The sequence below is a fragment of the Triturus cristatus genome, chromosome 6 (assembly GCF_964204655.1).
Source record: "Triturus cristatus chromosome 6, aTriCri1.1, whole genome shotgun sequence".
Classification (NCBI taxonomy): domain Eukaryota; kingdom Metazoa; phylum Chordata; class Amphibia; order Caudata; family Salamandridae; genus Triturus; species Triturus cristatus.
In genome coordinates this window covers 1,739,575,916-1,739,603,741 of record NC_140589.1, presented here as the reverse complement: position 1 = coordinate 1,739,603,741, position 27,826 = coordinate 1,739,575,916, and the positions used below count along the sequence as shown (strand labels likewise).

The following is a 27,826-nucleotide window of genomic DNA, read 5'->3' as shown; positions in this document are numbered from 1 at the left end:
CAGTCAGGTCAAACCCTGCGAGGAACACCTTGCGCTCACTCAACAAAGAAAAAAGGAGCAACAGTGGCTTTCGCAGCAAACACACCAATTCAGGACATTTGCCAAGCAGCAACATGGTCTTCAGTGAACACGTTCACAAAGCACTACTGTGTGGACATTCAGATGAAGAAAGAAGCACAAGTGGGACAGAAGGTCTTACAACATGTATTCACAAACCAGCGTTCATCTTCCACCCAGCCACCACTGGACTAGCAAACCGCTACAAAGTCTATACACAGCATAGTGAATTCAGAAAAGATTCACGCTGCAAAACGTATAGTTTCTTACCTGTCGGTGTAGTTTTGCAGCTTGAAGACTTTTCTGGATTCACTAGCGAACCCACCCACCTCCCCCATGAAGATGACACAGGAGGAATAAGCAAACGGAACCAGAAAAAAAAAATAAGAATCCGAAGATTGCGACCAAAGGTGGGAGCTTCAGGAGGAAGCACAACGACGTCACAGAAGGATACCAAATGGTAGTATGTCGAAGCCCACCAGGCCACGAAAAAAAAAAAAGAGAGAAGAAATACTACAATTCCGGACCGAACCACTAGATGGCGGAGTAATGCACAGCATAGTGAATCCAGAAAATTCTTCAAGCTGCAAAACTAGACCGACAGGTAAGAAACTATACGTTCTTCACCCAGAGCCCAACATCCCGAGTATAGCAGCATGGTTCCTGAGGACATATAATTTGGGTATTTAGGTCTTCCCGCGAGAGTAAAATAACTCCTGAGGGAGGCAAGAAGGCCAGCTACAAAAAAATACTTCTCAGACAAATGGGAGAGGTACATGAGGTGGTGCCAAAGGTCTCGCTAAATGTTCACTTGCCAGTGGGCTATCTTGAAGTCAGTTGCTCATTCAACAATGTAAATTGGAAAACTTATTTCCCATTCTGTGTAGCCAAAATTTGTTTTTAAAAAAGCCATCTTGAGTTTTTCAAATATGTTGATTTCACACTCCAGAGGCATTCTTGTCGCCTGCGCTCTTCTGACATATTTTCACTTTGCCCTATTATCTTTCCTCTTTTCCATTATCCTTTCACACACTTTCATGGAGTAGTTTCTTGAAGTTGTTGCATCTTATCTTTCTTTCTGTAATTGCAAGCTTGCTAACTCTTTTTGGAGTAAGAGCAGAGCTGTATAAAAATCTTTAAAAGAGGAAAAAAATAAAGTGGAGAGAAAGTTGTGTATAGTTTTAAGTGAGGCTAGACTTTATTGATAGGAAGATAAAAAAACTGTGCTACTTAAATAAGCACAAATTGCTAGATAGGTGTGTTGCATACAGAAAACATATCTATAACTGCTCAAATGAAAATACTTTGGAAATGTGCAGTGTACCCACACAGATCTGGGAATCTTGTTGTGTCCACACACAGCACTCATTGTATGATTAGTATTCATGGCATCGCTTGGTACGCGTTTTCAAAATGTCCTAACTCTCGACTCTGGATGCAGTTATTGTCTGTCCTCGGGGAGAGTTGGTAACTGTGTATTTGTTTTTCTTCCTTTCCTTTCACCATTCAGCTGAGGAACAAACTGAACCAGGAGCAGAATGCTAAGTTGCAGCAACAGAGGGAGAGTTTGAACAAACGAAACTCTGAGGTGGCATCCATGGATAAGCGTGTGAATGAGCTGCGGGAAAGGCTCTGGAAGAAGAAGGCAGCTCTACAGCAGAAGGAGAATGTACCAGTAAGTGTCGGTGCCTGCAATCATAGGCATCGCTCTCTTTTTAACTACTCTTCAGACAAGTTATTGTAGAGATTTTTTGGGTTGGGGGGTGATTGTGCTCTTTCTGAGATTATAACCTAAATCCAGCTTTATCTTTGAACCTTTTCCAAGCCTCGGCTTTGTTAATGTGTGGATTGTTTTTTTTAAAGTATGTTTTATTTTAATTTAATGAGATGTGCAAACCACCTTTGCAAATAGCTAAAACCCAGCAATGTTATCCATTTTGTATGGACCTGTGAGACTGGGATGTGTTGTGTTGTATCGTGCCGTAATGCTGTGTGTGCCGTAATGGAAACATTTCTTCACTTAGATCTCTTCTGATGGGAATCTACCCCAGCAGGTAGTATCGTCTACTAATCGTGTGGCTCAAGTTGGTCCCTACATCCAGTCTGCCACCATGCCACGTCTCCCATCCAGACCAGATCTCCTGGTGAAACCTGCCTGCCCAGAAGGGATCACTACACTGCCGGTTCCAGAGGTACCTCTTAAAACACAGACTCTTCCCAACATGAGAGCTGGCACAGGATCGCAGACTAAGCTGTCGAATGGTAATATTAGACTCATTCCTTTATACAAATAGCAAAGAATTTTTATGCAAGTAAGCAAGGGTGGGTTTTTTTCCCTTCAATTTTTGGCTAAACTGTTTTCTTTCAAAGTTTGGCCAAATCCCTGTTTTTTATCTCCAGTTATAGATTTAAGTATTTGAAACATTTAAATTAAAATATAATGTATTTCCTCTACTATGTAACTTTTATTTTTCTGTATTAGCTTGAAATGTGTCTTAAGCTGGTCTTGGGGAATTGTATTAACTAATTGATCAGAGAAACTGTACATTGACACTGCATTAAGGCGAGCACTACTACGTTCTACTTGTGTCTTGTCAGTCTTACTTTAAAAGATTGGCTTTGTAGCTCTCTGCTGAAAAGCAGCTCAAATTATTTGCTTTCTCTCCATGTTTTAGATTTTGTTATAATATTTTTTGGGTTTACTTTCTAATTGTAACACCGTTGAGTTGCTAGATTCAGTAATAATAGAGCTAAATAAAAGTGACCAATGAAGAATGAGGTATTATACAATGGCTGTTCTTATAACCAACTTGAAGCAGCAGTGCTTCCTTTCATTATGAAGATGGTAATTTCTGTCTCAGACTTTCATCATGTCTGACTGACTGTATCATGTGTGCTGTCTTACATATTTTTACTTGTCATGAGAGTAGAATGTCTAGGACCAGCAGATTAATTTAGGGCTTACTCTTCTGTCTGATTTAGTCCACTTAGGCATTGGATTCCTCAACATGGGTCTTCTTTAGAAGTGAGTGCACAGCTGAATACTTCCCAGAGCAACAGATAAGGATCCTGGTGCACTTGTTAGTAGCTTTGCAGACTGGCTTTCCATGCAATATCAGGCCACTACGTTCTTAGTAGCTGCTGAGCCTTGGCATGTCTACAAAGATGTTGAAGGGGCAATCCCCCCCTCAACCATCCACCATCTTTCCTTAAGCAGTAAGAGTAGAGCACAGAATGGGAGGCTCTACTTCCGTTATGGCTCCAGTACTCTGGTATTTGGGTACAGGAGTTTTGGTAAGTAGTGCCATCCCCTTCCCTTTCAGACCTGCATAACGTTTTCCCCACTTCATCATTAATTATTTGGAGGGCCAATCTTGAGAAATGTAAATTACTTTACTCTTGGAGACTTGCACGTGCCATCCACTGGATGAGCTTCTAGCTGAATTATTTCCAATCACGAAGACAAATAAAATTCACACACACTACATTTTTTAGATCTACCCAATCCCACTTATCACTTGTATCTAAAATGCTTCTTATACACTCTTTTTCATATCTACGCATCTTAATAGACATGCACACAGGGTATCTACTTGCCCATAAAATCACGTCTTACAAAACACTGTCCGTTCTTTAGAATGAGAGTTTTGTCTAGGGTCAGGTGTTGGGCTGGGCTTGCAAATTAAACTTTATATAAGAGCTATGAGTTCTGCTATGTATCCTACATATTTAACTTTGGCATTGCCTGCTCTGTACTATTTACAGCTAAAGAAGAGTGGTAGGCATCACAGACAGAAGTGTCACATTTTTTTTTCTTGATTTTCTTCAAGTCATCTAAATGGTGCATGCAGCGGCAGCTGCCTATAAGCTTGATCTTTCACTCTTTACAGGCCCGTTTTTAAAATTTTTTAACAGTTTTCATTATACGAGTATCATTAATTCAACCGTAAGGGTTTAAAAAATTGGTCAAAATTCTGTAATAAAATAAGTTTCCCTGATTAAAGTCCTCTCTATTTAAATATTTTGTTGCAGCCCATGTCCACTTATTTTACTGTGAATTAACTATGCACTTATATTCATCGTTGCTGTGTCTGACCCCGGAATTAAACCACTTTTATCCTTAACCATTTAAGCAGTTCTGCTAATGTATATGTCCGCAAGAAACAGCCAATAATTGGTTGCCATGAGCTTTATACAATCTGTTATGTAACCATATCATCCTGTAAATGTGATATTGTTACTCTGCTTATTAACCAATGTTTTCCCTAATGTTCCCAAATCTACCAGTTAAATATGAAAAGATGCATTAACTTCTGGCAAATAACCAATTGCAGAGCCAGCCTTCATGTAGCTCATTTGCAATTTGATGGTGCCTTTGCCTTTACTATTCCGATGGTATTATACTGAGTGTCTGCTCTGGGGGTAATGATAGATGAACAGACAACACCACAGGCTAAAGTGATTTTACATTAGGAGAGGACCGTGGTAGCGGACTGTGTTTATAGTTAGGTGATGTTCACCTCACCTTGATGAAAAATTAACATTTGAAATGTTTGACAGAAATTCCCTCCTCTCCACTCATATAGTTTTGCCAGTTTAGAATCATTAGATTTACATATGCGTGTACGTAGAATTATGTTGGCTATTTTAGCTACAGGCGAGTGTATACAGTGTGAAAGGGGAGGTGGTGTGCAGCAACAGACATGAAGGGGAAGAGTCATTATCTGGGCTCTGGGGAGAACGGCAGAGGATGATTTACTTGCAATAAACTTCTTTCTGATAATGACTTTGTTTATGGAGATATTTGCTTTCTGATCTGATTTTCTGCCACTTTGCTAGGCTCATCAACCCAAGGCATTACACCCCCACCAGCTGTCCCTGACTGGAGTAATTCAAATGGTGATAACCTTAACACAGGATCAGCAAAAGGAACTGAAAATGGCTCAGGGCATGGTGAGTGTTCTTTATGTTCAAGGAGTGCAGTGCATCTAAAAAGTGTAAATATTTAACTGCACTAGTGCGCAAGTGAGTGCTATGACCCGTTTTTGTTTCTGACTGAATGTTTTAACGGAGCACTGGCGATACTCTAAGTAACAAACTTTGACAAATTAAAGATGAGTAACTGAAGCTTACTGTAGTTAAGATCTTCTGTTAGTCAGTTGCTTGTTTATATGTGCATTCCAGATTTTTATCACATCGATTTCAGATATTTACACACATTGTGTTCATTTATATCTCTTCACTTTAAGCTGGTGATGGCGATGTCGTCCTGAGAGAGAGAGACAAAAAAATGCGCCCAAATTCGATGTTTGATTCTGTGGACCCAACCACTGGACTTCCAGTGTTTGGTATGCTGCGTAAAAACCAAAGCAGCGAAGATCTCCTTCGAGATGCCCAGGTACTGTGATACTGAACATTGGTTATCTTTTAATCTAAAATCCATTCTAGCTTTGTATATTAGTAAATTAGATTACTTCCTTACATGGGCCTGCTAGCAAAAGGGATTTCTGGATTATAATTACGTTTTTTTTTAATGTCTCAGAGGGAAATGAACAGGGGAGTCTCTTCAGTGGGCCATTTTACTTGGCGGGCTCTGATAAAAGAATTAGTGTTCTGGAAAGGAATGCGTACAACTGCTCAATTTGAGGAAAGTGGTCTTTAGTTTAAGGTTAGGGGTAAAAACAGAGACTTGCATGATAATCTCACTACTGTTGTTTATCTTGTAACCTTGTTCAAATTTTTCGACTTATTTGCTCTGACAAAATGCTTCACATCTGAAAGTGACACTAGACATTAATTCTCAAATTATATGTTGGGTGATGCCCCTGAATTTGTCTTTTTTTTAAATATGTTTGCAAGTTGTGCTTTTTACTCATAAGGTGGAGACATCTGAGTTTCGCACATTCAAAGTATGTTATCCATCTGTTCAATACCTTACTTCACAGGTGTTATCAAATTTCATAGTAAAGACAGTCGAAAATGACAGCTGTCAGATTTGCGACATGAGTCTTGAACGTGGAAGTGTTATCCTATGGGAGAAACATTCACTGCATAGGTACACTTAAAAATGACTTACAGGACTGTTGTTTTGGACTTAAAGTAAGTAGGGATCACGGTCTAAGAAAGCAGCAACAGTTCGAATTTGCCTGCCCTGGGGTGTCCAGCTGGAGAGGTGCTTTAAGAGGTGGTAGTTTCGAACACTACACACAAGTCATTGGGGTAACGTTCCTCTAAGAAAAGGCTGCGAGGAGGGATTGGGGACCAGTCCAGCAGAGCCCAATAGGGTACTCCACTCTTTAGGTTGTCTGGAGCAAGGAAGCACCGTCAGTCGGCTTGGACTCGAGCTGGGGGGTCACGGGTGCAGAGGTGCTTTGTCCGGTGGGTCTCTTTCGTTGGAGGCTCTCACTTCTTGTTGTTGACCTGCTGATGGGGGCAACAGGATAGCAGGGCCACTTTCTGTGCTGGCCTCGATGATGCCGATGTCCCTTGTCGGTATATCGGTCTTGGCAGGATTGATGCCTGGACTGGACACTTAAGCCTGGGCCATTGTAACTGCTGTGATACCCAGGGTATTAATGCTGGGCGGCTCCTGGAGGGTCTGGCCTCTCCACATTTGACAGGGAGGCTGATCTGACCTTTTGGAGTACGAACATCTCTTCCTGTCGTGCTGCTCCTTCGGTGTTTCCGGTGGCGAACAACACGGTGGACCGGGCAAATGCTTGTCGGTGATTGTAGGGAAGTGGCTCCTCCACTTCAAGGGAGATATTTGCTGGTTGCTGAGGTGCTGGACAGTACTCGGTTTGTGGAAGTTATACAGCTTTTGGACTTTGTCAGTATCTGTGATTGTCAGGGCAAGCTGCGTGGCAGGGTTTGGCTCCAGTCTCGGGTGCTGGCCCTCTGTTCTTGCTCTGTCAGTCCTTTTTCGGTTCCCAATAAATTAATCTGAATTCCTGGTGTCAGGGGGGCACCTAAATACTAAATTTAGGAGTGTTAAGGGGAGGTGAAGGGTAATAGCCAATGGGCTACTTACGCTTGGAGTGACTACACCCCCTATATGACCACTTCCTCTGGTGAGTGTGCATAACCCTGTCCCAGAGTTCTTAATTCCACCAAAAGCAAGATGGTGGAACCCTTCTTTCATGGAGCACATCAGGTAGCCCACCTTAGGGGTGTGACTAGCCTGGTGGTGCAACATGCCTACTGCATAGCTAATCTCCCTCCTGTCCTGGTGCCAAATGGACCTCAGGGCAGGGGGTGGCATCTCCCAGGTCTGGGGGTGGCATCTCCCAGGTCTGGGGGTGGCATCTCCCAGGTCTGGGGGTGGCATCTCCCAGGTCTGGGGGTGGCATCTCCCAGGTCTGGGGGAGGCATCTCCCAGGTCTGGGGGAAGCTATGATTGCATGTGAAGGGTTTGAAACCTCTTGCCTTGGTTTTAGAAGATTTACTAGCCATCATGCTGGAGGCACCATATTTCTGACCTCCGAGAACACAGCTCTCACCTCCAGGGGTCAAAAACTCATCTGTGGTGGCAGGCTGGACAATACCAGTCAGCCAGCAGACTGGAAGACTAGTAAGATTCAGGGGGCACCTATGGGTGAATGTCCGGAAAAACACGATACTGGCATCAGTACGGATTTCCCAAGACAAGGTGTTACCAAACACCATTATTTTCAGTGAAGCCGTTATGCAGCTGGTTAACTGGTAATGACCAGTGCCCAGTACATATGCTTAAGATGACTTTCCTGTTCACATACAATCTCTAGTAAAGCATAGAAGTAGACATCACATGCTCCCAGACTTAGGGCTCGTAATACCCGCTGTAGGAGTTACTTACATATAGTACAAACAGTGTATGGGCATTGCACGCAGGGAGTGTGCAGTGTTGAAACACTCAGCCCGCTGTGGCTCTCTGCATGTTATTTTGGTGTGGGTCCCTTCGAGTGGCATGCTGCAGCCCATAGGGACCTCGGTACTATAGGTATCATTTACTAGGGACTTACAAGGGTGCTAATGTCCTTGCCAATTGGGTTACAATTGAATATGTAAGTTTTAGGGGAAGGAATACTGGCACTGGAGCCTCAGTAACAGGCATCTGTGCACTGTCAGAGTTGAAAAACCAGCATCCAGCAAATGGGAGCAAAAAGTGGGGGGAGATCTGTAAAGAAGTCCAGCTTCCAACAGGCTGGAATACATTAAGAACTCACAAAGATTTAATTTAAGCAGTTTCTGCACATGGGAATACTTTCTGATACTCTTCTACCCCACTGCTGGAGATCCTTCTCAGATGTAGTTAAACTAGCAACTCTGTCCTGGGTGGTGTTAGGCTTGGAAATAAGATGCAGCCAAGCTCACAATGTTCTTTAGGCACTCTATCATTGTTAATGATGGGAACATTTTTGGTACCGCCAGTTATACTCTGTTTGAAAGTTTCATTTCTAATGGGCTTGGACACTGGTAGGCTTGTTAGTAACAGGGCAGCAGACAGACCTGATTAAGAAAAGCTTATTGGCTTTACTTGCCATTTCTAACTGGCTTAATTTCCAATGAATATGCTAGTATGCTGCATATTTCTTTTGCAAGGGTGTTTTTTCCATTTCTATACCAGCACACTACTATGTTATTGCAGATAATACTCCTAGGAGATCAGTGTTCCCATCCATACAACTCACAAACACTGCTTGCAGTGTCCCACCCTAAGTGGCTGAAGCATTTTGTCTCTGTTCCCAAATGCTTGGGCCTCTTGTACGCTTCCACCATCTAACTCATTATGACTTACCACACTGCCTTAAACTGTCCACATACCTAACCTCAAGCATTTCCCACAAGTTGAAGCGAAGTACTACTGCCTCCCCTTCCCACCCATTGGACTTGAAGGCTGCTTTGACCTACTCATTCCATGTGGCCCGAGCAAGCAGCCTCCACCTTGCTGCCCATTTGGGCTTACGCTTGTAGCTGTTAGCGTTCCATTCGCACATTCAATCCACTGCCTTCCAGCTCAAGGGACCAAATGTGTTGAGCTTGCTCTATGTTACTGTCAAGGAGAAGACGAGGTGAAGCTCTTGTTTGCTTCCATGGTAATTGCATGCAAAAAAAAGGGTGATCCTCCAGCTAGCCACAGTACCACACTGCCCCTAACAAACACACGAAAGGGGTGAAGAATCTACTCAAGAGGGTCACAGTTAAGAGAAATAAGCCACCAAGCAGAAAAAGTCACCTTGGTAATGTGATGGCGTGATTGAAGAGGTTTACAAGTGTGAAAAAGTCTAGCCTAATATTTCAAGATGAAGAATCCTAATGGGATAACGCTCCCCCCAAAAATGCAAAAATCGGGAACAAAAGTATCTTGGGTGGGGAATGTGATGAATGAGGGAAACTAAAGGATTACAACTCACCCTTCCCAGGGACTTTATATATGAGAAGGACTGTCTCCTCAAACCCTACATTGAAACTTACTCCAGGGATAGCCAAAGGTGAACATGTCACTTTCTGCATTTAGGAGTGCTCATTTTGGACTGTTTCTCTGGAATAGTTATTGTTTAAAAAAATGTATTTATAGAGTCAAACTGATAGAAAAAGAGCAAGAGGTAGAATGTGAGACTTGCACAAATTTCAACCCAAAACGCTCCAACTTTGAAAACAAAAGCTTTGAGCCTCTTCATGACCGGAAGCCTAACAGCAGGAGAATTATTTTTAACCTGTGCTTCAAACAAGCATTGGCTAAACAACTAGATCTGGCCTTCGCATGCTGGTGCAGTTAAGTTTGAAAAATGTATATATTTTTAATTCAGGCATATGCCACAATGTAGTAAGCTGGCTCTTTATATAGGGGACCAAAAAGAGGTACACCTTGTAGAGGGTCCAAGCAAACCTAGAGAAATTGCAGAGGCACAAATGACACCCCAGATGCTCTCTTTTGTGACAGTGGGGGAGACATGGGGGAGGCATACACATATGTTAGTGCTAAGCATTTAATGTTATGTTATAGGCCATTTATATAGCGCACGTTCACCGAAAAGTCTCTTGGCGCTGGGTTAGGAGCGGTCGTCAGATCAAGTAATTAGCTACTGTATGCCTGAGAAAAATTCCAAGTTTTCAGCATTCTTCTAAAGCACGTGTAGTTGTCTGCAAGTCGTTAAGAAGTGAATTCCAGATACACGAGGACCATGAACCGAGAGCAAAACCCTTCCAGTCGTTTTTGTTTGAATCTCGGGGTCTTTAAAAGGTTCATTTGGGTAGACCTAAGATTGTGTTTCGGTGTATATTTTTGAATTTTGGTAGATATGTACTAGGGGTGTATGTTATGGAGAGATTTGCAGATGATACAACTTGTTTGAAATATGGTTTGTTGGGTCATTGGGAGCCAGTGTACCTTCTTTATCAATGGTTTAATGTGGCAGTGTCGTGGTTGTTGAAAAATGATTATGGCTGCTTGGTTTTGCGCCATTTAGAGTCTATAATTTAGATTCTTTGGGAGTCCTGAATATAAAGCGTTTGCGTAGTCCATTCTAGATCGGATTCATGCAATGACAATTTGAATACTAGCCTCCATTGAAAAGAATCTCCTAATTTTCCTTATTTTCCTAAGTTGAAGGAAACAGGAAGACATCACAGCGCCTATCTGAGGTTTCATGGACAAATTATCGATCTGGACGCCTAAGCTTTTTATGGCTGTCCTAGGGGCATGGGGGAGAGGGGTGGTCCATATCTGTTAGCCAGTAGGCGGGGCTCCAATGGTTTACTTTGTTGTGTTAGTTATGACTATCTCTGTTTTATCAGAGTTGAGTTGTAGCTGAGTGCGGTTCATCCAGTCTCTGATGTACAGCATAGTATTTTGAAAGAACTCCCTTGAGTCCAGTCGATGGTGAAAATCAGTTGCATGTCATCAGCATAATTATGTATTTTTACCCTCTTCTGCAGGAGTGTGTTTATCAAGGGACAGATATAGAGTTTAAATAGGTGCAGGGATAGGGGGAACCCTGAGGTACTCCGCAGATAAGCAGTATGGGGAGAGACAAACTGACTGGGTGCGGTCTTTCAGGAAGGATTTCATCCATTGTAGGGCCGGTCCTTCTAAGCTTGCTACGGCATTTTGGTCTATCAGAATGCTACGATCCACGGTGTCAAATGCCGCGGATAGATCCAGCAGGACAGTGCTTGGATGCTGCCTTCATCTGCCCCATTCCTCATATCATCTACCACTGAAAGAATGACTGATTCTGTAGAGTGGGAAGGGCGAAAACCTGCCTGGTGGGGATCAAGGTAATTTATCTCTTATAAGAAAGAACATTGTTTTGCTACACGTGCTTCTAAGATTTTTGCTGGGTAGGGTAAGAGATAGGTCTGTAGTTATTTTTTTAGCAGCTTTGGCTCCTCTCCATATATTTTTTGTAGCGGGATTACTACTGCTTCTTTGAGTGATTGGGGAACATAGCCTTGTGTGAGGGATGAATTTAAAAGTGAAAGGTTCAATTCTGGGAAGGACGAAGAGATGATTTTTTGTATTTGACAGGGGCATACGTCTTTATTTTACTTTTATTATTTGTTCTGCGAGGTGTTCTTTGCTGATGCAGGGAAAAGTTGAACTGGAAGTGCGGTTCCTATTTCCCGTAGGGAGTTTCATATCCGATTTGCTAGGAGGAATAGTAGCTTGTATTTTCTTTATTTTATCTACGAAGAAGTTCATTTCATCACCTAATTTCTGAGGCAGTAAATGAGAAATACACTGAATAAAGAAATCCGACACCGATTTATAAAAATAGCACATTCTTTTATATGAATTTAGAAGCCAAGATCTTCGGAAACAAGTTAGTACTTTTCGAGTTGTAATTTTTTACAGTTTTCAGAAATGGACTGGCATTGTTATCCTGTGGAGGAAAAACGTGTTTAGCATTCGGGCACTTGGTCCGGGACTTAAGGGGTTGGTCTTCTGAACTTGAGTATGGGGCAAGGTCCAAGGCCACACTAACAGGTCACCTTGGAGGCTCTTTGGTGTCCGGGTGCAGAGATGTGTCATGGCGTAGGGCGTCCCATTCACTTCAATGGGAGAATGGTCTGGTTACAAAGAGGGTGTGGGGCACCAGTCTGGGGGAACCAACAGACGTGCTCAACCCTTGAGATCCTCGGGCACACAGTAACACCCTTGGTCCACTTCTCCTCGGGCTGTGAGGCTCTTGTGCCGTGGTGTCTTTTGGAGTCCGGTTCTGGTACAGGAGTCTTTAGCTGTGGAAGGGGACTGCAGAAAAAGGCTGCAGGCAAAAACTAGAAGTCTAGTTTTGCGGCAAACCCACGTGTGGGCTTGGCACTTGTGGGTCTGGGGACCCTGTTGGCTCCATCACCTCCCTTGGACACTGGCGCTCGGGTGCATAGATGCTTTGAGGCAGTTGGTGGAAGCGGTCGCAGATTCACTTCCTTGTCTTTGTTTTCTGCAGGAGGGGAAACAGGACAGCTGGGCCACTCATGAAATGGGTCTAACTGTCCCTGAAGTCCCTCAACGTGCAGGGCGGTCATCTTGGCGTTTGTGTCCGGTCTGGGCACAACAAGCCTTGGTTGCTGCAAGGGGTCCTTTACCCCAGGGATTGGTACTGTGCGGTTCCGGTCATTCCTGGCATCCCCACACTTAGAGGGAGGGTGGATCTGACCTGTGGGAGCATTGCTACCTCTTCCTGGGCGGTTGCTGTGTCGTTAGACTCTGTAGGCGGCAGGTTGGTGTACCTGGTCTTAATTCTTTAGTGCCTGCAGCTGCAGGGGAGCAGCTTCTCTACTTCAAGGGAGATTCTTGAGGTCTTCACAGTGGCAAGACAGATCAGTTGCTCCACGTGGGTCGGGTGCAGCAGACCGGCCCCAAGTGAGTCGTACTCCTCAGTTCTCTGGTCAACAGCCGCCTTCTTCCACTCCTTCTTTTGTGTCCAATGAAAATCTGAAGATCTGGTATCAGGCGGTCCCCTAAATACTCAATTTAGGGGCATTAAGATGCGTGAGGGGTAGTAGCCAATGGGCTACTTAACCCTGGAATCACTATGCCCCCTCTAACAACTTCCTTTGGGAAGTAAGCATATCTCTGTCCTAAGTGTGCCAACACAAAGATGGCCACTTCTGAAAAGTCGTACCCACATCAGGTTAGGCCACCTTAAGGGTGGTGCTAGCCTGTGGGTCCTGTGCTCTGCATGCCACTGGAGTCAAGCTATTCTGGCTGATGAAGGGTGAAACCCCAAAACCGATCCTAGGATGCTTGTTTCCAGTCCAGGGAGGATCTGGCCTGACAGTTCGGGCTGGACTGTTCCCATTGGGCGCAGGGTCAAGACTGAATTGCAAATGGCTGTATCCAAACTGGAATGGCATGGTGAGCAAAACAACAATGGATTTAGGCCTAGATCTCTATACTGATGTGAATGTATGACATTGTTCTGCATTCTGTCCATCAATTGTTCTTTTTGCATTGGTCACCCCTAGTGGTACTGGTATGCCCAGACGTGGGTCTCGTGCTCTCCATGCCACTGGAGTTAATCTATTCTGGCTGATGAGGGGGGAAACCCCGAAACCGGTCCTAGGATGCTTGTTTCCAGTCCAGGGAGGACCTGGCCTGGCAGTTCGGGCTGGACTGTTCCCATAAGGCACAGGGGCAAGGGGCAAGACTGATTTGCATATGGCTGGGTTCAAAGTGGAATGGCATGGTGAGCAAAAAAATTCTGCATTCTGTCCATCAATTGTTCTTTTTACTAGCCTGTGATGCGCACGCCTGCCTGACTAGCTAATTTTCCTGCCTCTCTAGGTGACAAAAGGCTATGGACAAAGTGGGTCAGCTTTCTCTCCTGTGATGGGAGCGAGATTTGCATTTCAAAGGCAGCAACTTTTTTGAACCATGCCAGGCAAGGAAGGCTTATCGGCAGATAATCCTCTTGAAGGGGGTGTGTCACAGCCTTTTGCCGGACAGGCTTTTTTCCTGACCTCCTGAGAGCAAAAGGTTCTCACCCTAGGAGGTCAGAAACTTGTCTCTGTGGCAAGCTGGCAGAAACTAGTCAGCCAATACATCAGAGGCTTGTAGGTTTTCAGGGGGCATTTTAAGGTCTCCACTGGGTGCATGTATTAATAGATCCGACACTGGAATCAGTGTTGGGTTTATTAATATGAGGTTTATGATATCAAACGCCATATGTTTCAGTGAAGCCATGAAGTAGCTGGGATCTCGTTTTAACCAGTGCCCAGTACAAACCTTAAGATGGCTTCCCTGCTCACTTGCTCGAGCAATAGAACTAGACACCACAGGGGCATGTCCTCACATAAACTATGATGCACCCTGCCTTGGGGCTCAAAGGCCTGCTCTAGAGGTGAATATATTAGATGCAGTGACTTTGGCATGACACACAGGAGTGTGTCAGGTTGTTTTTCCACTCATGGTTTGCACCATGTCACGCAGTCTGCACTGGCAGTCTATGATAAATTTGTATGTGGGTCCCTTAGGGTGGTATAATCTATGCTGCAGCCTTAGGGACCCTCTTTATTTCCCATCCTAGGGACCTAGAGTACCATTTACTAGGCATTTACATGGGTGCTAAAGTCCTTAGCCAATTTTAGCACAATTACACTTTACCTTGTTTTAGGGAAGGAGCACTGGCACGGTCAGTCGAAAAATAGCATCGAGTAGCTAAAAAAGGGGGCAAAAAGTGGGGGGTAAATGCAACACAAGCCCAGTTCCCTACACACAATTTGTTTTTAAACAAAGCACCTAAATGTAGCCACCTTATTAGTGTAAAACCATAGTTAGAAAATCCTTCACGTATATGGATGTTTTACTAACGATATTTAGGGGGAAAAAAGCCTTTGCGTTTTGCCAAGCATTTTGCTTAATTCTTTGTGAACCTGACAAGAAATCATCACCTGACCAAGCTCTTAAATTGGCGTCAGCTACAGTGTCCCAATGATCCTGAAACAGTAACTTTAACCAGCATTGGCAAAGCCCATAGGTCTTGCCTCATCAAAAGCAATTGGCTTTACCAATGTCTTTTACCCATATTGTAGAGCATGGCTAAAAGTTAGCAAAAACACAGGTCATGTCATATCGCTTGTTTTCTTGTAGCGGGTATGGGTGGGCAACATGGACAACAGTTAGGAGATTATCCCGGTTTCTTCGAAAGAAGGGGGCGATGTGTTTTTGGGGATAGGTGGTAGGCGGATATTTTAGCGCGGGTGTGACCAATTGTGACATGTTTATTGAGCTGTATTGGTTGAAAATGCAAATAAAAAGATTTATAAAAAAAAACTGTGAGGACGTTATAAGGGAATGGGCACCATTGACAAAAGTAGGGAGGGGAAAAGCAACACTGACAAAGGGGGAGGAGGAGGGGTCAAAAAGGCTGCATCATGTCTTTTGTCTGATGGCTGATGGGGGGTCGGCAACACAGATAATGGGAGGGAGGGAGATAGGGAGAGGAGAAGTAAGATGAACTACGGGATTGCCAGAGGGAAGAAGCTACATGGACAAAGGAAGTGGTGTAAGATAAGAAGCAACGTGGACAATGGGTGCTATAACGTAGCCAGTGCCGGCCACCCTGCAGCCCCCCCTATTTTTTTTTTTTTCTTACGGCGGGGCGCAACACAGACTTTGTGAAGGTCAGAGGAAAGTAGCAACTCTGACAAAGGGGTGGGAGAGAAGAAGCAACTCTGACATTGGGGTGGCATTAATGAAGCAACATGGAATAAACAACTCTGATGAAGCAACACTGATCAGGAGAATAACAGGGGAAGAAGAAAGAAGGGTAGTACCCCAATCACAGTCAAGCAGAGAAAGGACACTAACCGAAATGTAGCAATCAGTACTTGGTCAATGCTTCCCACGAAAGAAGTGAAACTGACACATGCTGACCTCTTAGAAGGCAGCAAATAGGAGTGACAATGAAGCCAACGAATAGTAAGTAATGGGTATGCTCCAAGCTACTTTTATTGAACAAATAGTCTCTTGCAGGTGACAGCGCATGACACTCTCTTAGGGAAGACCTAAATAGGAGACTGGAAGTAAATTACCATGTAATTGGACATCTAATGTGCAGACAAAATAGTCAATTTTATTTAACAGATAATGTAAAAAAATATTTATAAAACAGTTTAAAAGAGATTTGTCGCTGAATAGAAAGGTGCTATTTTTAAGAGAATGTGAACAATGTGCACAAGCTTTGGGCAAGTCACTCACTGTGATGGGAGCCAGTGGGGTAAAGTCAGCCAGCTCATTGCCCCATGTTGTATGCGGTGGTGGGGGGAAGAAACATGTGAATAACAATTCAGCAGACTAATGTATGAAGTTTGCTGACCAAAAGCCCCTCTGTGTATGTATATTTTGCATAATTTGCGGGAAATTAATAGTCTATTGAGACAGCTAAAGCTATCTCAAAGGCCAGTCTAAAATGGCCAGTTTAGCACCACAGTCGAAAACAATTAAAACTTTTTTTGTAACGGTCACCAACTCCTACTGTAAGAGTTCCTCAAAGAGTCATCATAAAAGTAATAGAGGAGGGATAGGTGGTATGGTGGGATTGCTAACAAAGTCCTTAAAAAACTGGAGGTACTGACATAAATGTGGCCATCAGTTGTACACCATCCAAAGGAGAATTCTGAAACTGCAACCAACACGTTTCCACTCTAAAATCATACCCTAGTGACATTTTGGACCCAAATAAATTCCTACATAAAGACAAAGCAGAGTGCAGGGATCATTGAGTGTGCTAAACCTGCCACTCGATTTTAAGCTCAAGCTTTACTAGAAATATACAATCTCTAAGAACCTTCAAAGGGAATTACCTACTGATGTGCGAGAGAAGGGGTCCCATATATAAGAAGAAGAAGCACAGTCCCTTTTCCTGTTGTTTTCCTATAGAGTACTTGGGTTCTGCTCGAACAAATAGAGTAGGAATTGGCAGAGGAAGAGGTGATAGCACTCAGAAATAAACTTCCAAAAACAGCACCCAGGTTGAGGCAAAAGCACAGATTGCATGCAAATGAATAAAAATGTTAACACTGTGATGGGTGTTGGGCACAGTGTCTTAGGAGGTACTTTGTAGATATTAGCTGAGCAAAAGAAATGCCTCCCAAAACTCAGGCCAATTAGGAAGAACACTCTTGACACTAGTTGTATAGAAGAAGCAGCAATATGGGTTAAGGTCAATAGAGATTGTACCACTCTGAGAAAAGAAAGTGTCTATTTAGAGAGGTTTGTTATTCCCAAGTTAGACACCATTCTGGTGTATATTTATATATACAACAGAAAAGGCTAGAAATACTTACAATTCATGGTCAGGTTGGAGCAAATATGTCTATAATAACGAGATTGGTAGATGTCCGCAACCATCTGGCACTGTTAATCTGAAGTTGATTGTTCTCTTAGTAGGACAACAGCTTATGTAGCTCGAGGGAACTCTGCCACACAGCACTCTTGGAACATGTTCATGTAGCTTAGATTTGCAAGGCAGATGTTAAGCGGTCCATGTGAGAAAGTGGCTCTGTATATACTGTTCCTTAATAGGTACAGGGTGTACAGAGTCCACAGTCCCCCAGGGTTGACGGAGGTTAAAGTTAGATACAACCTTACTCTCTAAAGTGGTAGCTTGGTCGAGCAGTAAGGCAGTATCAGAGGACAGTGTAAAGCATTTGTTGTACACACTCAGTCAGCATATGGTCTCACACACTCAATAACTGAACTCTAGGCCAATGGTTTATATATAAAAAAATATATGCTTGTTTTATTTTAGAACCAACAATTGGATTTAAAATATACTTTCTCAGAATGAGATGCTTTATATAAATACTTTTGCAATATGCAATTGACTTTTGTAAATCGTTACAAGTGGTTGCAATAGGCAACTCTATTTTAAACACAACAATGCATTGAGCTCAATGGAAATTTCAAGTTATTTGCAACAGATTACTTTTAGGATTACTTTTGGAATTCCAGGATTGGATCCTAGATTCAGTCCTGGGTCAGTACTTAGAATCAAGTGATGAAAGTCGACTTATTTACTGTGATGATTTTTAAACAATATTTAGCTATTTTAAAAGTTGACACTTCGAAAATATTTCAAAGAAAACAGTCAATGATTCCCTATGGAAGAAAATTCAAGTTGCAGGTACAGTATGTTCTTGTTACTTTTGTAATCCAGTACTGGGTGCCTAGACTCAGTACTGGGACCTTTATCCAAAACAGGTAAGTAATTACGTTTTCAGATATTATACGATTTTTAAAGAATATTTAAAGATTGCAGAAATTGACAATTAGAAGAAATTTCACAGAAAAACAGTCAATGATTTCCTATGGGAGAAAATTGGGTTATTGGTAAGTACAGTTGTAAGTCAGTGCTGGGCACCAAGATCCAGCACTGGGAGCTCACCTAAGAGCAGGTGAGTATTTTCGTTTTCGTTACTCGGCTGATTTTTTGGTGAATATTGTAAGATTTGGAAAGTCCACACTTAGGAGAAATTTCAGGAAAAAGCCAGTCAATGTTACCCTATGAAGAAAATAGAGTTATCGGTTTAAAGGTAAGTACTCGACTGGCAGAGTTGAGGTTCTGAGCATTGACTCAGGGGTCCCCCAGAGTCAGGTAGGTACAGTTGGTTCACCCTCAGCGACTCTAGGGCGGCCGGGTGCAGAGAGTTAGGCCCAATGTTATCCTATGAGGGATAGGGGGGCCTTGGTTGGTGGCTGCTGACTAGCAAGCCACGCGGCTGTGGGAGCTGGGCTCCTGGTCACTTACTCGGGGCAAGTGGGGACGTAGGTAGGTGTAGAGGTTGCACTGCCAGGGCCACTTGGGCGGCTGGGTGCAGGGTGCATCTGAAAGAAACACGTTAGTTAGATTCCTCACCTTAGAATATCCCCAGGCGTCAGACTGGATCCGGAAGATTTTTCGTCAGCAATACCCCTTGCGCGTCGCTAGGCGTCGTCTGAGGCTCCGCGTCCGTCGTCGGCGTCGTGCGCCGGAATGACGTCGTCGGAGTACTTAGACGCCGCCCTCGCGCTCTGACGTCAGTTCTTCTTTTTTCCGCGCCAGTAAGCGCAGATCCGGGAGAGCTACCCCTTTAGTCAATTTTTGACTAACTTTTTGATCCTTTTTGATCCTGTCTCGACTCCGGTGCCGGTAGGATGCTAGACGGGAGCGGTCCCGTAAGCTTCTCGAGATTCGCCACTCTGCTCCGCGCGCCTCTCGATCCCGGTCCAGGAGGAGGTCCAAGGATCGGTCGCGGAGCCGCAGCCGACGTCACCATCGGTCGTCGGGATCCAAGTCTTCGGGTAAGTCGAAGCATTCCAAGAAGTCCAAGAGGCGACACCGCTCTTCGGACTCCCCTCGCCGGTCGCGCGACTCGGCCGAGGGTCAGGGTGGTTCCACCCCCGCGGCTCCGGCGGAGCCGCAGGCGCCGCGCACGTCCCCATACCCTCCGGTCCCTGGGACTGACGCGACGCCGGCGGAAGTCAGGGCCTTCCTCTCGGCCATGAGGAATCTGGCTCCGCCATCGGCGCCCGCTGGAGCGCCTTCGGGCCCCGCGGACCCGACTGGGCTGCCTTGCCTGCCGGTGGCTCCGGCCCCGGCGCCGTTGACGGCTCCGGCCTCGACGCCGCAAGCGCCCGTGGGACCCGTTCTCGAGTCTCCGTCGACGCCGGTCGACCTCGTCACGCCTCCTCCGCCGGCGTCGACACCGGTACCACCCCCGACGCCGACGTCGACTCCGTTCGACGTCGAGCCCCGGTTCAGTCCCACTCCGGGCCCGGCGCCGGTACGGCGTCGATGGACACCGCGATCGGCGCCGCTAGAGACACATTATGTCTACCGCCCGGCTCCGTTACTTTCTCCTCTACACCAGGAGTCGGATGATGGGGACAACTGGGAGGGATCCGAGGATCCTATGGCCGCTCAGGCTCAACTGTCCAGGACTGGGCAGATGAACTGGGGGAGGCCAGTGGCCTGGATACCTCTCCAGACACTGGATTCATCTCTCCTCCGACTGTGGCTTCGGAGGAGGGTGCTGCTTTCTCTGTGGTGCTGCGCAAGGCGGCCGCAGCCCTTGGGCTCGAGCTACCTGCCGTGGCTGTGAGGACGAACGTCCTCACTGAGGTGCTTCAGTCTGCAGCAAGCTCCACTGAGCCTCTGCTGCCATTCAATGAGGCCCTCACTGACGTTCTGCAGGGCACCTGGTCCAAGCCCTCCACAGTTCCTCCTGTGGACAGGAACGTCGCCAGGCACCACCGCCCTGCTCCGGGCGACCCCAGTTTTCTGTCCCAACACCCTACCCCTGAGAGCCTGGTTATCCAGGCCTCCACCTCCCAATCCTCTTTCCCGACCGCCCCGCCGGACCGGGATTCCAAGAGACTAGAGCAGTTTGGCAAGAAGCTGTTCTCCTCCCTTAGTTTGGGCCTGCGGTCTTTGAACACCGCTTGTCTCTTGGACCGTTATTCCCACTCTCTGTGGGATGCGGTGGAGGACGCGCTGCCCCTGTGTCCGGAGGAGGTCCGGACACGACTTACCCAGGCTCTGGCCGATGGGAGGGATGCCGCGCGACATGCTATACGATGTGGGCTTGACACCACGGACTCGCTGGGTAGGGCCATTTCTACCACAGTGGCGCTTAGACGTCACGCCTGGCTATGGTCCACGTCATTTTCGGGCGATGTCCAGAGCACTCTCATGGACATGCCCTTTGATGGCACTCGCCTTTTTGGCGAGAAAGCGGACAGTGCGCTGAATCGCTTTAAGGACTCCCGGGCTACGGCCAAGTCCTTGGGCCTCTCGGCCCCGCGGTCGCAAACTTCCGCCTTTCGCCCCTTTCGTGGCCAAGGAAGGGGTGCCTCCTCACGTGCGCCTAGCCACCAGCCGCAGAACCAACCTGCGCGCGGTCGCGGACGTGGTTTCCGCCGAGGCGGTTCTGGAGGACGACGAGGTCAGCCCACATCCACCCCGGCAGCATCCGCCTCAAAGCCTTCCTAGTCCGAGCTTTCAGGCCCATTCCACGCCAGTGGGCGGCAGAGTTCGCCATCACCTGCTCCACTGGCGGTCCATCACATCGGACAGGTGGGTGCTGCAAATCGTCCGAAGGGGCTACTCCCTCCCCTTCGAGACGACCCCTCCAGCCATGCCACTGCAGCACCACCGTATCTCGGGGGATCATTTGAATCTTCTCCACGAGGAAGTTTCGGCCCTCTTGGCCAAGGGGGCCGTCGAGCGCGTTCCGAGCCCAGAAGTAGGTCGTGGTTGTTATTCCCACTACTTTCTGGTTCCCAAGAAGGGCAAAGGGGGCCTACGCCCTATCTTGCACCTCCGGAACGTCGATACCTTCCTCCGGAAGGAAAGGTTCAAGATGTTAACTTTGGCTCAGGTTCTAGCTGCCCTAGACCCCGGAGACTGGATGGTAGCGTTGGACTTGCAGGACGCCTATTTCCACATCCCTGTCCTGCCGGCCCACCGGCGTTACCTGCGGTTCACGGTGGGCCCAGAGCACTTTCAGTTTACTGTGCTCCCCTTCGGCCTCACCAGTGCCCCTCGGGTATTCACGAAAGTGATGGCGGTGGTCGCAGCTCATCTGCGCAGATCAGGGGTTCCAGTCTTCCCCTATCTCGACGACTGGTTGTTGAAGGCGGGCTCGCCCCAGGCAGTCGTCTCCCACCTCCAGACTACGGCGGATCTCCTGCATTTGCTGGGATTTTCCATCAACGTGCCGAAGTCACACCTGAGCCCCTCTCAAAAGCTCCTCTTCATCGGAGCGGTTCTAGATTCGGCGCAGTTCCGGGTCCAACCACCGGAACAGCGGGTCCGGGATATACAGGCCCTGATTCCCATCTTTCGGCCTCTATCCTGGGTCTCGGTCAGGCTAGTGTTGTGGCTTCTGGGGCTGATGACCTCCTGCATCCTACTAGTGCATCACGCCAGATGGCGCATGCGGGCTCTGCAGTGGGACCTGAAGTTTCAGTGGGCCCAGCATCACGGCAACCTGTCCGACCATGTCTTGATCTCGGAGGGCACTGCACAGCAGTTGCAGTGGTGGCTCACGGACCGCGATTGGGTCAAGGGCAAGAGCCTCTCCCTTCCCCAACCGGAGCATGTCGTAGTGACGGATGCGTCCCTCCTGGGATGGGGTGGCCATATGGGAGAGGCGGAGATCAGAGGCCTCTGGTCTCCGGCGGAGTCTCGTCTCCACATCAACCTGTTGGAGTTGAGAGCGATCCGACTTGCACTGAAAGCCTTCCTTCCCTCTGTCAGGGGAAGTGTCGTGCAGGTGTTCACGGACAACACCACCGCCATGTGGTATTGCAACAAACAGGGCGGGGTGGGGTCGTGGACCCTTTGTCAGGAGGCTCTGCGCCTCTGGACATGGCTGGAACACCAGGGCGTCACCCTGGTGGTTCAACATCTGGCGGGCTCTCTGAACGCCAGAGCAGACGAACTCAGCCGCCGGTGCATGATGGATCACGAATGACGTCTGAACTCCGAAGTGGCGCAAGGTCTCTTTCAGCAGTGGGGAGAGCCTTGGTTAGATCTATTGTTGCGGTCTGTTGTACGCCTTTCCGCCTATACCACTTCTGCCCAGAGTGCTGAAGAAGATCAGGCACGACCGGGCCCAAGTTACCTTGGTGGCTCCGGATTGGGCACGAAGGTACTGGTATCCCGAGCTACTCAGTATGCTGACCGATCCTCCGATATGTCTGCCCCTTCGGGAGGATCTTCTGTCGCAGCAGCAGGGGACGGTCCTCCACCCGAACCTGTCCAGCCTCCACCTCCATGCGTGGAGATTGAGCGGCGGCAGTTGATGCCATTTGACTTGCCTCCTGAAGTCTGTGATATCATTCTGGCAGCCAGGCGTCCCTCCACAAAGACGGTATACGCCTGCCGGTGGAACAAATTTGTGGCATGGTGCACAGCAAAGGCTGTGGATCCCCTTTCAGCCCCTCTTTCTGAGGTTCTCCTCTTTCTTCTTTCTTTGGCCTGGCAGGGCTCTGCCCTGGGCACTCTGAAAGGTTATCTTGCTGCCATCTCTGCCTTCTTGCGGCTTCCTGATCAGCCTTCTCTTTTCAAGTCCCCTGTAGTTACACGCTTTCTAAAAGGCATTACTCACACGTTCCCTCCTGTCCCTTTTGTAATGCCTCAGTGGGACTTGAATCTTGTCTTGACATTCCTGATGTGCGCTCCCTTCGAGCCTCTTCACAATTGTCCTCTTCGTCTTCTGACTCTTAAGACTGCTTTTCTGGTAGCCATCACCTCGGCTAGACGGGTGAGTGAGCTCCAGGCTTTATCTTCAAAGCCTCCTTTTCTGTCTGTTCATCCGGACAAGGTTGTCCTTCGGCCTCGTCCCTCCTTTCTTCCGAAAGTGGTGACTCCATTTCATCTTGGGCAGTCTGTCACCTTGCCCACCTTCTTTCCGCCTCCGCATCCTTCCAAAGAGGAAGAGAGGCTCCACCGTCTGGACCCAAAATGTGCGCTCTCCTTTTATCTGGACCGCACAAAGCAGTTCCGGGTGGACGACCAACTTTTCGTTGGATACGTGGGTGCTAAGAAGGGGAAAGCGGTGCACAAATGGACCATCTCTCGGTGGGTCGTTTTGTGCATCAAAATTTGTTACTCCTTGGCAAAAAAGGACCCTCCTGTTGGGCTGCGCGCCCACTCCACTCGGGCCACAGCGGCTACTACTGCTTTGGGACGGGGTGTCCCTTTGCAGGACATCTGTCAGGCGGCGACGTGGGCTTCGCTACACACGTTTGCCAGGCATTATTGCCTTGACAGCCAAGTCCGGAGGGATGGCTTCTTTGGCCGTTCTGTCCTCCAGGACTTTCTGGTGTGATCTTGGTTCGCAGACCCACCACCGGGGATGGTATTGCTTGGGTATCTATTCTAAGGTGAGGAATCTAACTAACGTGTTTCTTTCAGATGAACAAGTTACTTACCTTCGGTAACGATGTATCTGTAAGAAACATTAGTTAGTTAGATTCCTCACCGACCCACCCATCCTCCCCGTTCTGCGAACTGACATCTAGGGTTAAGGTTATCCTTTTCAGGCCCCTAGATTTTATTTTTGGCACCAGTGTCGGTCTTTGCATGGCTCTGCGTTCCTGGCGCGGAAAGCTATGTACAAGAACTGACGTCAGCGCGCGAGGGCGGCGTCTAAGTACTCCGACGACGTCATTCCGGCGCACGACACCGACGACGGACGCGGAGCCGCAGACGACGCCTAGCGACGCGCAAGGGGTATTGCTGGCGAAAAATCTTCCGGATCCAGTCTCACGCCTGGGGATATTCTAAGGTGAGGAATCTAACTAACTAATGTTTCTTACAGATGCATCGTTACCGAAGGTAAGTAACTTGTTCTTTTGAGCCTTCGGGCGCTCAATTGATTTCAATGGGAAATCTCCGATTTAGAAAAAGACTGCAAGCTCGGGGACGAGGATTCTTCAGGTGCCACCACCACTTCGAGAGGTAAGTTGGGTAGATGGAGGATGATGGGTAGGTACCCCGGGATTGGGCACAGGGGGCCGCGGGGCGCCGCGTGCAGGGGTGCCTTTTGGTGTCGTGAAATCTTACCCTCTGTTGATCGCGGTAGGGGGGGGCACCTTGTTCTGAGGCTGCAGGCTTCTTCAGGAGTGTCGAGGGAGGTCCTTGGGTGCCGGACTCGGAGTCACAGTCGCCGTGGGGTCGTCCTCGTGGTCTTTGTTTACTCCGGCACTGGCCAGGCTTTGAGTGTGCTGGATTCGCGGTTCCGGGCTGCTACCAGGGATTAGAGGTAGGTTGAGTAGAGCCTCTACTCATGGGAGTCCCAGGGGCTTGGAGCCAAAAGGTAGCCAGGTCCTCCGGGGTTTGTGAGGTTGCTGGCCACAAGAGATGCCGGGTTGGAGCAGCAGCAGGTTCGAGGGTCGACAGGCCGGTAGGGCTGGGGCCAAAGCAGTTGGTGTCTTCCACTTCTTAGCAGCTGCAGGGCAGGTCTTCTTTCTTCTTGCTCTTCTTTGTATTTTGGAATCTGGGGAAGGAAGGTTCAGGGTGCCCCTAAATACTAGATTTAGGGGTGTTACAGGTAGGTGAAGGGCAGGGACCAATGGGTCCCTGTCCTGGGGTGGGTACACCCCCTATCCTGCCTCTCTCCTGTGGGAGGCGGGCAGTAGCCTAGTCCTAATAGGGTAGGGCTTCCCATCTTCAAGATGGCGAGAGCTCAGAGATGTGCTTCACCTCGCCTCCCCCACCTGAGGGGTGGGGTTGGGAGGCTGGCACTTCCCCTGTCCTTATTTGGGGTTTCCGGCCAAGCATCCCATCAGAGTGGGGGGTTGCAGTGGCCTGGGAAAGCTCAAAAAGGCGGCATGCCTTTGAAGCTTCTCCCTGCCCATCCTGGGGGAGGAGATTTAGCACCTCGCCCAGGATGTGCATTTTTACAGGCCCAGGAGAGCAGGGGCTCTCCCACCCAGGGGTCCAGCAACATGTCTGCTGTGTGGCAGCCTAGGCAGCCTCAGAGCCAACGTGGATTGTAGGTTAGGTTTAAGGGGGCATCTCTAAGATGCCCTCTGGGGTGCTTGGTACTTTAAATCCCACACTGGCATCAGTGTGGGTTTAATGTGCTGAGAAGTTTGATACCAAACTTCTCAGTCTTCAGTGTTGCCATTATGGTGCTGTGGAGTTTGTGTTTGACGAGCTCTCAGCACCATGTACTCTTAAATGGCAGCACTGCACTTACAGTGCCCGGGAATGGACCTGGGTACTGTAGGGGCACAGGGCTCCTGCGCCCACACCATTGGCATAAGGCACCCAGCTAGAGGGGTGGCTGATGTATGCCATGGCAGTGTAGGTTATGGGCATGGCACACAGTGCCATGTCGACTTTGTTTTGTCTTACACCCAGCCTGCAAAGGCAGTGTGTGTGTAAGGGTACAGGGCCCCTAAGGGTGGCACAATGAGTGCTGCAACCCTTAGGGGCCTTCCCTGGTCACAAGGCCCTAGGTACCTAGGGTACCATTTACCAGGGGCTGACATGTGGCCAGGGTTTGCCAATTTGGGTTTTGTGTGTTTTAGGGAAGGAACATAGGCCCTGGGCACCTGATTGGCAGGAGTCCAGGGCACACTCAGTCAAAGTACATTCAGCAATTCAGCAAAAAGTGGGGGCATACCATGCAAGAAAGATGGCACTTTCTCACAGTCCATCCATTTTAAAGACACTATTGGATTATTTAATAGCTCGTGTCTTTTACTCAAGTGTGCCCAAGCAGGCTTTCCGTAACCTTTTTAGATACAGGCTGTGCTGTTTTGTGTATGTTTGAATATCGTATTTCTTTATCACAAACCTAGCCACAAAAGTGCAGAGCACTATACATGTCAGAGACCAGCATAACGTTAAAGAGTAATTGAAGAGGAAGCTGGGTTGTGGAGATGTAATGCACTTTGATGCAATGTCCTGTAAAGAAGTTAATCTTCAACACTTTCCTAAATTGCAGCATCGTTGGGTAGTCCTGATGGATATAGGGGATGTTATGTGATTATTACATCTTTTAAATACGCATTCAACATCCAGAGAAGGTGAACAACAAAAAAATGTATTCATCTGTATAAGTAGTTCCTCATTGTGGGTATCTTCCCTAAATACATTTATATGGAGCCTGACCTACTATTGATTGGTGCCATCTCTCGACTTTGCCTATAAAAAAGAAATCTGATGATACACTAGTTGGTGACTTCTGCGACCATGTTGGGGAACCAGATGTTCGAGGCATATGAGCTGCAAATTACACACTTGTGCATAGATCGCCATCTGGTGTTAGGCCCGGATGCTTGCAGTTTGTTTTTCCTCTTGGAAAGTCTTTGGAAGTCACGAGGTCGGTGACTCCTTCTTTGGATCGTATTGCGCATGGGCTTCGGCTCCATCCTCAGATTGTTTTTTTCCGCCATCGGGCTCGGATGTGATCTTCGCGCTCCGGTTCCGAACAGCTTCCAGTTTGCCGGTCGACGCGCAATCCTCACCCCAAACCACGGTATTGTTTCGATCGTGATCTCCCCCACTCGACGCTCCTTCTCATCGGCACGGACCTTCAGTTCCAGTCGTTGACGGCGGCCTTCGGGCCTCTCCAAGCCTCGGTCCTGGCTAATGGAAAGGACTCCATTTAAAAAGTGCCCTCGATGTGGGTCCAAGTTCCCCCACACCGATCTCCACAAGGTATGCAATCTCTGCCTCTCCCCTGAACACGAGGCTCGAGACTGTCCGGCGTGTAAGTCCTTCCGGTCCAAAAAGACTATTCGGGACCGAAGAGCCAGAAGAACTATGGCGCACTCCTCGACGACGATTCCGGACGACATCTTCGGAGAAGGCATCGACGCTCCAGAGCGGTACACCGAAGAAGGGCTCGTCAGCGCTTCCGAGGCCGACGACTCAGATGTGGAGGACTGATCCCCCCCCACACCCCTGTGGCACCGAAAAAGGCTCCGGTCACACCTTCGCCTCCAGGCCTAGGCACGACCAAGGACACTGCTTCCAACAACCCACCTTCGGGCCCGGTGAAGAAGCCAAGCAAACCTTCCGGCGGCTCGGGCTCGAGCCAGCCTATCCCCGGTGCCGATAAACACGCTTCGGCACCGAAAAAGAAGCCGACCCTCATATCGACACCAAGCTCCGCACCGAAGCACTCAGGGTCGAAACCCAGCTCTTCGGCACCGACACCAACTTCGGTGCCGACCTAGGCACACAAGGCCACCAGCACCAACACTTCGAGGCCAAAATCCATCTCGGCGCCGACCAAGCGTCCGGAGGTTCCCAAACCAGGTTCCAAATAACGAACCGGC

The 27,826-nt window shown here is 47.7% G+C and overlaps 1 protein-coding gene across 2 annotated transcripts in view; it reads left to right on the top strand.

The window, feature by feature from the left end:
• Window positions 1-27,826, top strand: part of TP53BP2 (tumor protein p53 binding protein 2) — a 322,660-nt gene that overhangs the window by 209,026 nt on the left and 85,808 nt on the right. Inside the window, exons 8-11 of one of the 2 annotated variants that reach the window (XM_085612994.1) lie at window positions 1,568-1,732; window positions 2,082-2,319; window positions 4,897-5,010; window positions 5,307-5,455. In XM_085612994.1, the coding sequence (XP_085469120.1) occupies window positions 1,568-1,732; window positions 2,082-2,319; window positions 4,897-5,010; window positions 5,307-5,455 (666 nt within the window). The remainder of the gene's footprint in view (window positions 1-1,567; window positions 1,733-2,081; window positions 2,320-4,896; window positions 5,011-5,306; window positions 5,456-27,826) is intronic. The other variant, XM_085612995.1, reaches the window with a different exon arrangement.